This window comes from Melozone crissalis, unplaced genomic scaffold, assembly GCF_028551555.1.
Source record: "Melozone crissalis strain CALT ecotype California unplaced genomic scaffold, PUWL_Pcris_2 ptg000007l_1, whole genome shotgun sequence".
NCBI classification, from domain to species: domain Eukaryota; kingdom Metazoa; phylum Chordata; class Aves; order Passeriformes; family Passerellidae; genus Melozone; species Melozone crissalis.
Genome location: NW_026535785.1, coordinates 6,641,742 through 6,654,258, shown reverse-complemented (window position 1 = coordinate 6,654,258; position 12,517 = coordinate 6,641,742). Strand labels below are relative to the sequence as shown.

Sequence of the window (12,517 nt, the reverse complement as noted above, 5' to 3'; positions counted from 1 at the left end):
CTCCCTCAGCAGGAGTTTGGGCTGCAGGGCTTGGTGCTGCTGCCAAGACTGCTTTAGCTCAGGACATGGACACACCAGGGTGGGTGGAAAAAGCTGGAGGGAGATGGAGAGTGGAGGAGGATAAAGTCAAGGGAGCAGCCTCACATGCTGCCTCAAGCCACTTCAGCTTTTATAACTCATGCAGAAATATTCCTTATTTTGTACTCCTGCAGTAATTCTCCAGCAAAGTCCTGTTTGAAAGGTGCCTACAACATTCACTGATTTTATGCACACTGGGGGGAAACTGAGGCACACTCCTGGGGCAGGGCTGTTTCCTGCTCCCACTGGGTGAACCCACATCTCCTGGAAAGCTCCATGACCTGGGATGTTTTTTGCCTCTTATCTGGGTTGGTGAACAGTCTGATCTGCCCCCATCCCACTGAGGCAGAGCTTTCCCTGCACCCAGACTCTGAGCTGCTGTTGGGGAACATCAGAGACCCAAGTTCACATCCAGTCCTTGTGCATCCCTGCCCTGTGTGCCACTGCCCTGCTGCACCTCTGCTGTGCTGCCCCAAAACAACCCCCAGCACAAAACAGAGCGGGGTTATTCCAGAAAGGAGGCTCACAACAACTCCCCTGAACCTTTTTGCCAGAACAGGCTGAGGGAGAAGCACAGGTGAGAACCTGGCAGGACTGCAGGAGCAGCGCCCTGAGCAAGGCGAGGTGCCAGGCTCCCCTCAATGCCCTGAGCGAGGCGAGGTGCCAGGCTCCCCCCAATGCCCTGAGCAAGGCGAGGTGCCAGGCTCCCCTCAATGCCCTGAGCGAGGCGAGGTGCCAGGCTCCCCCCAATGCCCTGAGCGAGGCGAGGTGCCAGGCTCCCTCCTCATGCTCCCTGGGCAGGCTGAGCACGTTTCCTGCGGGGTCCCCGCTGTCCAGCAGCCCCCACCCTGCCGTGCTGTTTTCTTCCTGAGTTGAGAAAGTGAACGGCCTCGGGTACCCCTCGGGAGGCACTGCCGGTCACTGACCCCAGGGAAGCCGAGCATCTGCGGCTTCCTCCGGGCTCCTGCAGCAGAGCAGCGTGGTGGCCATGCACAGACTGCCTGCTGCCAGCCCAAAGTGCTTCGTAAATGAGCAGCTAATTGTTGGAAACACCGTACAAAGGCAGCAGGTGCTGGAGCAGCACATGGCACCATCTCAGCTGCCACAGCATCCCCCTGCATAGCCAGGAGAGCTCTGCCCAGGGCAGCTGCACAGAGCCTGGCCATGTTACAAAAGGAGTGGAATTCAAGAGGATTTAACCATCTAACAGCTCTATTTTCTGTCCTCTCAGTTTAAGGGGTGTGGGCACAGTGGCCAGTGCCTGGCATAAAGGGAATCCCGCAGGCCCCAGGAAGCCACAAGCACTCCTTAGCCCAGGGCAGCAATTCACATCAGCGTGGAGAAAAGGGAAAACTGGCACTTAAACACCCCTGTGTCAGTCACCAGGGTAGATAAAAGCACAAAACCCAAGACCCCAGCCCCACTGTGCTGTTCCTGGTAGATCCAGAGCATTCCCAGCCCCCCTGCCCCAGCACATTGCAGAGTCTCTGTCAACAGAGCTCAGAGAAAAGGTGAACAGGGAACTGCTGGGCATTGACCTCCAGTGGGAACAGGAAGGCTGGAGCCTTTCTGCCTACAATAGCAAAAGCATGTGGAACACAGAGATGCTGTGAGCATCCTTGTCCTGGAGTAACCAGGCAGAGGCCAGGGCAGCAGGGACAGCAGAGCCCACCCCCCTCTCAGTGCAAGGTCAGGCTAGGACAAGTTAGGTCAGATTTAAAGCCTAAGGAAAAGTTAATTTTGGCTAGCAGGAGGCAGGGCACGCTTTAAACACCAAAGAAAAGTTAAACATCCAAGCTCAAAGGGGATGCTGGAAGATGTTTTGATAAAGACTTGCTGTGTAAGGCTTTATCTGAAGGCCGTGCACGCACACATGGACTCACCACCTTGCTGTGGACTGGGGTTGTTTTTCCCCACGTTGTCCAGGGCAGAGGTACAGCACAGTGCCATTAATCTTTGTGCTGCATTAACCAAAACATTTGGTGTAACCCTGCAGATGCTTCCTGAGACCTTTCCAGGTACACTGGCTGCACCCATCAGCAGGATGGGCCCAGAGCACTGCCAGGATCCAGCTGCAGCTCAGCCCTGCCATGGCAGCAGGGCCAGCCCAAAAACCACTGCTCCCATTTGTCCTAGATGCTTGTAAAATTGAGACAAATAACATTCAAACAAGATTTGTTTTATGAACTCATTAAATCAGTTAAAGCTATGCAATGTTTGACTGGAGATTTGTGATGCCAAATGAAATTGGTATTACCTGAGTTACTCTCAAAATTTTAGAAAGCAGGAGTAGCCTGGAATCCACCATCACACGATAAAGTGAGGGCTTTCAACCTCAAGGAGTCTCCTTGGGTGATGTCCTGAGCCCAGGGGAGGGTTCCCCCACTGCAACTCCAGATTCTCCTGAAGCCAACTCAATTCCTTCTCTTCTGTACCAGTATCATCCATAACAACCTCTAAAAAGAAAAAACAAGCTGGCTCACACAGGTGGCCCTAGGTCAGGCCAGGTTTTTCACAGCTGAGGGTGCCCAGGGCAGCTGGGTTGGAGCTGGAGGTGCAGCCAGCTGCAGCTCTGTGGCACTGGCAAATCCAGGCTGAAAGAGCAGCAAATACAACTCTCAGTGCTACTGTGAGAAACTGGGGAGCCAGTTCACTGGTCACTGGTTCACCCAGGTCACTGAGCAGACACAAGACATGGACCCAACATTTCCCAAGCTTTGTCCAGCCCTCCCAGGCAGCTGAACACGAACTCACCGCAGGTTTGTGAGGGGCTGTCACACCAGGGCTAGTTCACCCCCATGCTATCACTCCATTGGAAATTCACAGCACACTGAACACTAGCAGGCATTTCAAGAGCTATTCTTGTGCAGCAGAAGGGCTGGAGGGAGGTGGTGAAGATGCAGTTGGCACGTTTGGTAACACTGAGGAGACTCAGCTTGTGTGCATTACTTTGCAAATACCACCAGCCCCAGAGCTAGAGATGGATCACAGGACAAAGAGCAGAGGGAGGCTGTGACACTCAGCTGGGAACTGAGTTCAGTGCATAAATGAAACAGCTCTTCAGAGAAAAGGGGGAAACCACACACAAACAAACACAGCTCCAGCTTATCTGCTCAGCAGCAGCCTCATTCTCATGAGCTTTGTGTCCCCAGAGCTGAGGACAGGACCAAATCTGTAGTGACAAACAGGACTGGAGTGGGTCCCCAAGCCAGCAGCCTGTTAGGAGCTTCCACAACAAGAACAAAGGTGTGAGAAAAAGAGATTGTACATTTTACTCTGACTTGTTTCTCAGTGGGGACAGAGAACTGCTCTCAGCTAGGGGCAGCTGCCAGAGACTATCAGGGGACACAGAGCAGAGGAACTGGCTTTGTCCTGCTGCTCACTTTGCCACCCTGTGGACCTTCAGAGGACTTCACTGCTGTAACCTGCCTGCTGTGCTCTCACACAATGGTGCTGCAGCTCACAGGCAGAGGAGCTAAACCAGCAGCAGAGTCAGAGCTGGAGGTGTGAGCCAAGGCAAACCCAGCCTCCTAAACCTACATGCCCCAAAGCCCCTTCTGCTCTCTCAGCTTCTGGCCCAGCAGAGGGGACAGCCTCGCTCTGGAAGATTCAAGGTTTGTTTGCCTTGTGTCTAACCTGGATTCCCTCAATTTCAGGGCCATGCTCACAGGCTCTATCCCCTTCCTTGCCATCCCTCCTCACTGTTTACACTGCCAGCTCTCCAGGCTGAGCTGCCTCAGTTCCTTTCATGCCTCAGTTGTCACTGCTTGCTCCCAGAGGCAGCCACTGCTCAGTGACAGGGTCAGGGCCACGCCAAACCCCCAACTCCACATAACACCAGGCTGGCTCAGTCAGAAGTGCTTGGAACCCTCAGCCAGGCACTGTTCCCTCACAGCCCAGTGCTCCTGCCTGGGTGCACACCCCTGGCAGCTGCCTCTGCAGGATTACACAGGATTTACTTCCACATTTTGTGTCCCCTGCTGCAGTCACAGCCGCCCTCCACCCCAATGCATTCACAGAACCATTAAGGAAATCTCCTCTAAGGTCCAGGACTCTCACTGCATCTCTGCAGCAGCATTAGCTACACTTCATTAGTTTTTCAACTAGGTTTAAATCCATCTGGCCTGCTCCTGGGAACAGCAAAAGCTGAAAGACAACAGATGTTTTGCTGTCTCAAATTTTCAGACTAGAGATTTCACAAGTAATCCAGCATTATGTGCTCATTGTCTTAACCATATCAAAACAGTTTATTTCTGGCTGCCAGGAACTGCTCTGTACTGCTCAAACTGAGCACAGGCTCAGTTAATTTAGGCACTGGGTGAGGGTTTGCTACACCCTGAGAGAGAAAAACCCACAAGCCACAAAGCACCTTTGATATGGAGCACACCCAGTGCAGCAGCTCAGGTGAGGGCTGCAGCTGTGTCTAGGGTGGGGAATGGCTGTCACCCACCCTGTGCCAACCACAGGGACAGGGACACAGACTGTGAGGGTGCAGAAGCCTGGGGATGTCTCTTTTTGGAGAAGTGCAGCACCAGACCATTATCCAGGCAAGAAAGAGTGGGCACCTCCTCCAGGAACATCTTCAAAGGCTTATGCAGGATATATCCAGGGCAACAACTGACCTCCTCTCAAATGATTTCATTTTAAATAATTATTTTACCACTGTCCCGCCCATCCTCCAAGCCTCCAGCAAACTGAAGATATGGCAGAAAAACAAGCCTGGGAAAGAATTTGTTCAAATCAAAACCAGCACCAGGATTAAGTGGATTCCACAGGTAACACCAACAAACCATGTCCAGCATCAGTCTCATCTGCCAGGGCAAGATCAAGCACTACCTGCTACAGCTGCTGGTCCCAAGTGATGTGTGCTGGCCCTGCCCACACTCCTCACAGTGCCCTGCCAGGTGAGGCAGCAGAGGACAAGAGTGACGAGTTCCAGAGTGGCAGCTGCTCCTACAGAGCACATTTCAAGCCAAGTTAAACCTGAGCCAAGACTGGGCAGCAACTCCATCACGAGTCTCAGGCAGGGTTCAAGGAGCTCCAATTTCCCAAATATCTACAGAATTCCCCATTTCAAGATGTCCATGCCCTTTTTGTTACCAGCTTTTCATAAGCAAACAAACTCCAAACTATTCAAGGCACTTTACCTGCTGAAGAACACAGCTGGGCAAGGAAGTGAGTTCAGCACCTTTTCCCCTCACATCCCAATACCCTCATCACTTTTCAATAAAAAATAGGCAAGAACACACCCTGTGCTTTAGAGGATATATACAAATGTAGATATAAATGCCTCCAAGTTTTATTGCAATAACAGCCCTTACCCATATCAGAAATTAAAGGGAACACAATGAAATAATACAAGAGGAGTTGCACTGGAGTGAGAATGCAAAGTTGAATACAGGAATTAAACTGATTTAACTTTGCATCCAAAAGCAGTAAAGAAGTTTACATTTTGCATAAGTTTCTGCTAAATATATTTATACCTGAACACACTCTTCCCCCATGATCTGGCAGCAGGGCAGAGGGGAAGGAGGAATTAAATCTTGAATTTAAATCATCTGAATTCAGCATCATGAAATTTAGTCTGCAACTCCACTGAGGTAATTGCTCATCCACATCATCTTACAGTCCTCCACTTTGTCCACCAAGGAGATTGCACAATATATTCTTCATAGGGAGATATTTACAAAGAAAAGTTAAAATATTGAAGCAAATTTAACAATAGATGTTTGCTAAAAATCTGCTAATGCATATCTAGCAATTTTTGTTTGAGATCCTACACTCAGTGTAATTAAAACAGCATTTGAAACATTCCAACAGGAATCACATTGCACAGAAGAAGCAATTTGCTTCCCTAACATTTTTGCACACCCACTCAGAGCCTGTGCCTTTAGTGCACAAGTCCACAATGCCAAGCCTCTACATAGGTACCTAATAAATGCTATGGAACAGAGTTCTTTGGAATGAGGACAAGCATCTCAGTCCCTGGGCTGTAATGATGTAAGGCTCCCTGCAGCTTTATTTGCTCGCTCAGTGAAAGCCACAGGAAGTGCCATTGCTTTCCACGCCTGCTCTGGAGTTGGTGTTGGCTTCTCCCAGGTGTCCACTGCAGTTTCAGACAAGCAGATTTTGGTGACAAATCAGTTACGGGTCAGCCCAGGCCCTTCTGGAAGGAGGGAGGCAAAGAAAGTCTTGAAGAAAACCCACACAGTGCTCACGAGTGAAGGGCTGGCCTGCTGCAGCTCTTGGAAAGCCTGTCCCTCATCAGGAGGTGCCTCAGACTCATTTGTTCTGCCCCCATTCTCCCCCTGTCAAAAAAAAGGATATTTGGTAAAGAAGAATTTCAGAAATACATTAGAAAAACCTGGCATCAAACTGTAGTTTTGTTGCCAATATGTCACTGTTTGAATATAAATTTTTTCAAGTAGCTCCAAAGTCAAAAGTCCAAGCTGCACATGGGCACTGCTGGTTAACTCACACTGGTGTCCAGAAACACTGTCCAGGACAGCCATCAAGCACCAGATCAGGTGAATTGTGTATTTCTAGTTAATTAACTTTCATTGACATCAGAACTGTCAGCTTGAAATGAAAGACTCAAGCTGCTTATAGACAAAAATCCTACAGAGGTGTAGCCTGAACCCTGCCCTCAGTTACAGCCTATAACAGACCACTTCCCACTATAACTTCTGTAAGGACAGAAGTAGCTAAAAGATCACCAAAACATTTCAGGTTAACTAATGAATTTACTACAGGAGGACTCAGGTGACAATTATTCTCCATACTGTCTTACAGAAGTTTCAAGAAAAGATTTTTTTCTACTACACCAAAATTATTAAACCAAAAGCAAAACTTCCCAGGTTCCATGGTTTAAAAAACATAGCAAGACAATACCTGAAAATTATTGTTCTGGTCCTGGTTTAGAGCAGCTTGAGGAGGAACATTGCCAGGGAAGGGCTGAACTGGTCTTCGTCTAAATGGGAACCGTCCAGCATGGTGCCTGGGAAAAGCAACAAATTAATTAATTAATTAATTAATGCTGTTTCAACATTACTCATCCTGTTACACAACAGCTGCACATCTGACTGCTCAGTGCTGCTGGCAACCACCAACAGTAAAATGTAAGGACTTTCCGTGGAACAATTAACCTTGAACTCTCCAAGTCTATATAGATGTTGGAAAAGCGGCTCCACTTTTAACTCCTAGACCTACAATTCAGACACCTACATCATTTGTTCCACAGGTAATCAAAGAATTGAAGAGGACAGATGATTTTTCTCAGACAAGACATCCCAAGCATAGCAGCTGAGGGTCCATTATCTCTGTGTTTTTATTCTAATTATGTTTCACCACACAGAGAGCATCAAGGGCAGTTTAGGACACTCCACTCAGTTCAGCTTGGTCTGTTCTCCAGAGGGACAACCAGCAGAAGAACTGCATGGATGCATGACTGAACAGCAAGTGTGAGACCCCTTCCCAGACTTCAACCACTAATTCCCCAACAAGAAATTGTAATTTCCCACACTGAACCTAGAGGTTTGCCTGCTCCATGCTGCTGAGTTGCTGGAGCTTAACAACAGGGGCTACTTTGGTTTCAAGCAGTTTTCTGAAATATAAAGCCAGTCATACCAGAAACTGCAAAACCCCAGTGAGATCAGCCACATTCTTAACTTAATCCAACAAAGGCTTAATTATAATTTTTCTAAATATTGAGTTATAGAATGTAGAGGAGCAGTTTGCCCTTTCCAGGTCCAAGAGTTCTATGAAGCTCAACCACCAGGAAGCTCCCTGGGCACAGAACTCAGTACTTCAGTGAAACCCTTCTGAACAGCAAACACTGACACAGCCACTTACAGATACATCAGAACAGTGCCGCCCATGACGAGGAGGAGTCTGCTGATGCTGGAGTAGAAATAGACCATGTTGACAAAAACATATAACAGTGTTGCTGAGTAGAGCCAGTCCAACCAGTCTCGATTGCCACCCTCCTCATCTTCCTCCATGAGGGGCCCCCCTTGGGCATTCATCCTCAAGTTCTGGTCAGCCACTGCATTAACCTGAGCAGCAACATTCTGGTTTCCAGGCTGGTTTTGGGCAGGAAATGGGTCTGGGAGAGGAGCTGGAGGTGTCACTGGTATCTCCTGAGAATGCCGTGCATGGGATGGGTCAGCAGATGCAGCACTGGAAGCCAAGCTGGAAGCAGAGAACAAAGTACAGAATGAGGCTCAGTCAAACTCTCACTCCACACAGGGCCTGTGTGTGAAAATCTGTCCATCTTTAGCAATAGAGTCAGATCACATGCAAGTACAAAGTATTAAGTTTAGAGGCTACAGAAACATTATAAACAGGTTTTAGCTCTATCCATAACAACTGTACAGTGACTTCAACAAATCAAACCAGGCACCCTCCCCTTTATCAACAGTAATGTCAATACTTCACAAAAACAATTTAGAGCAATCTGCAGGTAGTCTAAAAGCCTTCAGCTTGACCTACCACTGATGTCCAGTGAACGCTGTAGGCACTTTGAGCAGTCAAAAAAAAAAAAGAACAAAGGCTTCTCAGCAGGATCAGATTTACTCCAGAGCCACCTGCCCTCCCAGTGAACAGTCAGGCAATGGACAAGATTCAGAACCACTGGCCTGAAGAGCAGCAGCGAGGGGTGCAACCCCACAACATTCAGCACAAGTTATGGTGAAAAAGTCCCCAAGCACCACCAAAAGAGGAAGAATTGCCAGCAGCTCTCAAATTCCTTGTGTTACAGTTTCTACTTCCTACTGGCAGCTTAGAATAGAGCACTTACTATTGCATGTAGTACTGTCTTGCATAAATCTGCTGGAGCCAGGACATCTGAAGCATGCTGTAGGTTGTGTAAGCAGAGAAGCCAGGAGCCACACTCTGGAAGGGATGCTGAGCTGTTTCCAGCCTTGGTCAAAATTTGAACACATTCATTAGCAAACACAGGGCTAAGAGCAAGAGCAATTTATTACAGAACAATGTAAATAGCTCCTGCCATTTTGTGCACCCAAATACAAAATTAATTCTTCCTTCTAGACACCTCTTTACCCACATGGACAAAGGAAAGACTTTTCTTCCTAATTAACAGAGCAGTGCAGTTTCCTTTAGAGGCCACATCCTTGGAAGTGTTCCAGGCCAGGTTGGACAGAGCAACCTGATCCAGTGAAAGGTGTCCTTCATGGCAGAGGGTTGGATTAGATGGCCTTTAAAGGTTCCTTCCAATCCAAACTATTGCATGTTCACTAAAGCTTTTATATAAAGCCTCATCACATGTGGCCCATGTTCTGTGGATTTATGGCAGTATATGTGGCCTCCAGCACAAATACACCATCTTAAAAATGTACATAAAGTTGTATTTACCCATTACTGGCTTCTGCTGATGACTGGACACCTGAAGAGCTCCTCGACCTTGCACCATTTGAGGAAGACACATTTGATTCCTGCCTGGATTCTGATGGTGACTTGGGCTGATCAGCTTTAACCTACAGACAGCAGGGCAGCCAGTGAGGTTTACTCAGGACATTACACACACTTTGTGCAAAAAGGCTGCACCCCACAAAGTATGCCCTCATTTTAACACCTGTTCCTGCACAGCACCTCTCAGTGCTGCCCCTGACCTTGGGCACCACTCCACAAGCACCTCTGTCAGTATTCTAAACCTCCTGGAACCAAATGACTGGGGTGCAAAACTGATTTGATGCTACTCCACCCTTTCACAAGATCTACACTGTATTTGTTACTTCTTATACATGCATTGTGTCCATCTGGCTATAAAAATATACAATACAAAAGACACTTTGGCTTTTTCCTATGGCAAATTTGTACTGCTTGCACAAACTGCTGCACACAGTTTGGGAGCTGTCCTGTGGTGATATATCTGACACCCAGCCAAAGCTGGCTGACATCCAGCAACCAGCAGGCATGGATAGGGTTAGCTCACAGTGCCCTTAATGGGCAACAGGAACACAGCTCTAGAAAGAAAAAAATGGGTTTTGGCCATTTGTACTTGAGAGCAGTCCGGACTGAGCTCAAGCACTAAGGCTGAGCCTGCAGAGAGGAAGCCAGAGATGAGTCATTAATGGGAGTTAAAGTGTCTGCAGTTCTCAGCGTTCTTCCCTCCCCACACACATCACAACCACTTCCCTCTACTTCTGACCACAAGCTCAGTTTGCCCAAGTGTGCCTGGGACACAGCAAATCATAATCTATTTAATAAAACTGAATCTGCCAGAAGGCACTTCTGCCCTGAGCAGCACATCACAACTAGATCTTACTTAACAGACACCACAAGAATCTTTACTGATGAACTGCAGAGGCAATATTTTTACTCAGCTTAATCCAAATACATTCTCACATTCCCAAACAAATTATCACAAACTAATACTGCTGCTGCACTAATAGGGAAAAGGGAACTGCAGTAAAAGGGAACTTTAAAATGGCCATCCAACACTTCTTGTTTTCAGTTACAAGCCCAAGATTCAGAGTTAAGTTTAATTACCTCTGATTTGGTTCCTTGCATATTTGCAGGAGTCTTGAAGCTGTATACCAAATGAAGAGCATGCAGCTCCCCATGCTGAAATATAAGAAAAGATCCATTAAAAAAAAAAATCCCTTCTCTGGATATATTTCAGCACATCATAAAAGATACTTTTTTATACCTTTGGCAACAATTCTCCCAGACAGTGGTGATCAAGCAGCAGCTTCCCAGAATAAATCAGCTTTTGGTCCTCTTCATGCTTCGAAGAAAGAAAAGAAGGAATAGGATTACTCGCTCTGCCAAGCATTAACCAACACAGCTTAGAGCTGGTGGAGAAAGGCACAGAGCTTGGAGCATCCCACATACCAAGGTGCACATCTAAATTCAGCTGAAATTATGAGCACAACTGAACGCCCAAGTGGGATATGATCAAGGTGCAAACCTGCATAAGAACCCAAAGTCCCTTGGGCAAAGAATTTGGTTATGTGTTATATCTTTCACAGCCCTGAAAAAAAAAATTGTATTTCTTAAAAACAGAAGTTTGGTGTTCTGTCTAATCTGATCAGCACCAGAGGTGGTATCAAGTCAATCTGTTACACCCCATCCAACGGGACCCAGCTGCTCTTTATCAGGAGCTGGTGGAGCACATGGAGCCTGTTCCTGGCAAAACACCACACTGCCAGGGAAAGCATGGCAAACCACAGGAATCAGACCTGGCACCAAGCAAGTAGCGACAGGGCAAGGGGAAACAGTATTAAGTTTGCAGGGCAGACTCCAGTTGGATATTAAGGAAAATTTCTTCACTGAAGGAATGGCTAAACATCAAAATAGGCTACCTTGGGAAATGGAGTCACCATCCCTGGAACTCTTGAAAAAATGAATATAGACATGTCATATATCTAGATATAGATATAGCCACACTATATCTAAGTGCGGCTTAGATATAATGGCATTTGCTCAAGGCTGAACTTGGAGGTCTCTCCCAAGTTTATCGGCTCTGCGAAGGCCACGCACCGTTCCGTGGGAGCAGCGGGGCTGGGAGAGCAGCAGCTGCTGCAGCGCTCCCACCTCGGCTCCCGTGTCCCGGGGGCAGGCACACACCGGCACTGCAGCCCCTCACAGCTCCCGTGTCCCGGGGGCAGGCACACACCGGTACTGCAGCCCCTCACAGCTCCCGTGTCCCGGGGGGCAGGCACACACCGGTACTGCAGCCCCTCACAGCCCCGTGTCCCGGGGGCAGGCACACACCGGCATCCCAGCCCCTCACAGCCCCGTGTCCCGGGGACAGGCACACACCGGCATCCCAGCCCCTCACAGCTCCCGTGTGCTGGGGACAGGCACACACCGGCATCCCAGCCCCTCACAGCTCCCGTGTGCTGGGGACAGGCACACACCGGCACCGCAGCCTCTCGCAGCCCCGTGCCCCAGGTAGGACCCTGCCCGCCCAGCTGGGTGCGGTATCCGGGCGCGGCTGCGGTGCCGCGGGCTCTGCCGTCCCCGCACACCTGCGGGCCGCGCCGTGCCGGGAGGCCGGTTGGTTAATCATTAACCGCGACCGGCCACAAACCTGTCCCGAAATAGCCCAAGCGCGCCCCAAGCGCGGCTGACGCAACCGGGACCAGGACACCCCGGGAGGGGGATGGGGGGGGGGGGAAGCAGGTACCGGTCCCGGAGCCCCGCGAGAGCCCCGCGGCAGCTGCCGCCGCTGCCCCGCGGGGAGCAGCCAGCCAGCCCGCACTACCCACCCACCCAGCCGGGCTGCGCGCAGGGACCCCCAACGGGGCTGCGGCAAGAGCGGACTGCGCACTCACCGGCGCGTCGGGCAGGAGGCGGCGCAGCTCCGTCTTGAGGCGGCGCACGGTCCAGGCAGGCTGGGCGCTGAGGCGGAGGTCGCGGTGCCGCTGCGCGGGGCTCCGGACCAGCAGCGACAGCGACTCCTCCATGGCGGGCG

The 12,517-nt window shown here is 49.5% G+C and overlaps 1 protein-coding gene across 1 annotated transcript; it reads right to left on the bottom strand.

The window, feature by feature from the left end:
- Positions 1 to 5,355: 5,355 nt before the first annotated feature.
- Positions 5,356 to 12,517, bottom strand: HERPUD1 (homocysteine inducible ER protein with ubiquitin like domain 1). The gene is made up of 8 exons (XM_054269573.1): positions 12,378 to 12,517; positions 10,748 to 10,825; positions 10,588 to 10,662; positions 9,451 to 9,572; positions 8,876 to 8,998; positions 7,930 to 8,268; positions 6,970 to 7,075; positions 5,356 to 6,386 (listed from the first exon to the last, which is right to left on the bottom strand). The coding sequence occupies exons 1-8, from the start codon at positions 12,507 to 12,509 to the stop codon at positions 6,219 to 6,221; spliced, it is 1,143 nt and encodes a 380-aa protein (XP_054125548.1). The 5' UTR covers positions 12,510 to 12,517; the 3' UTR covers positions 5,356 to 6,218.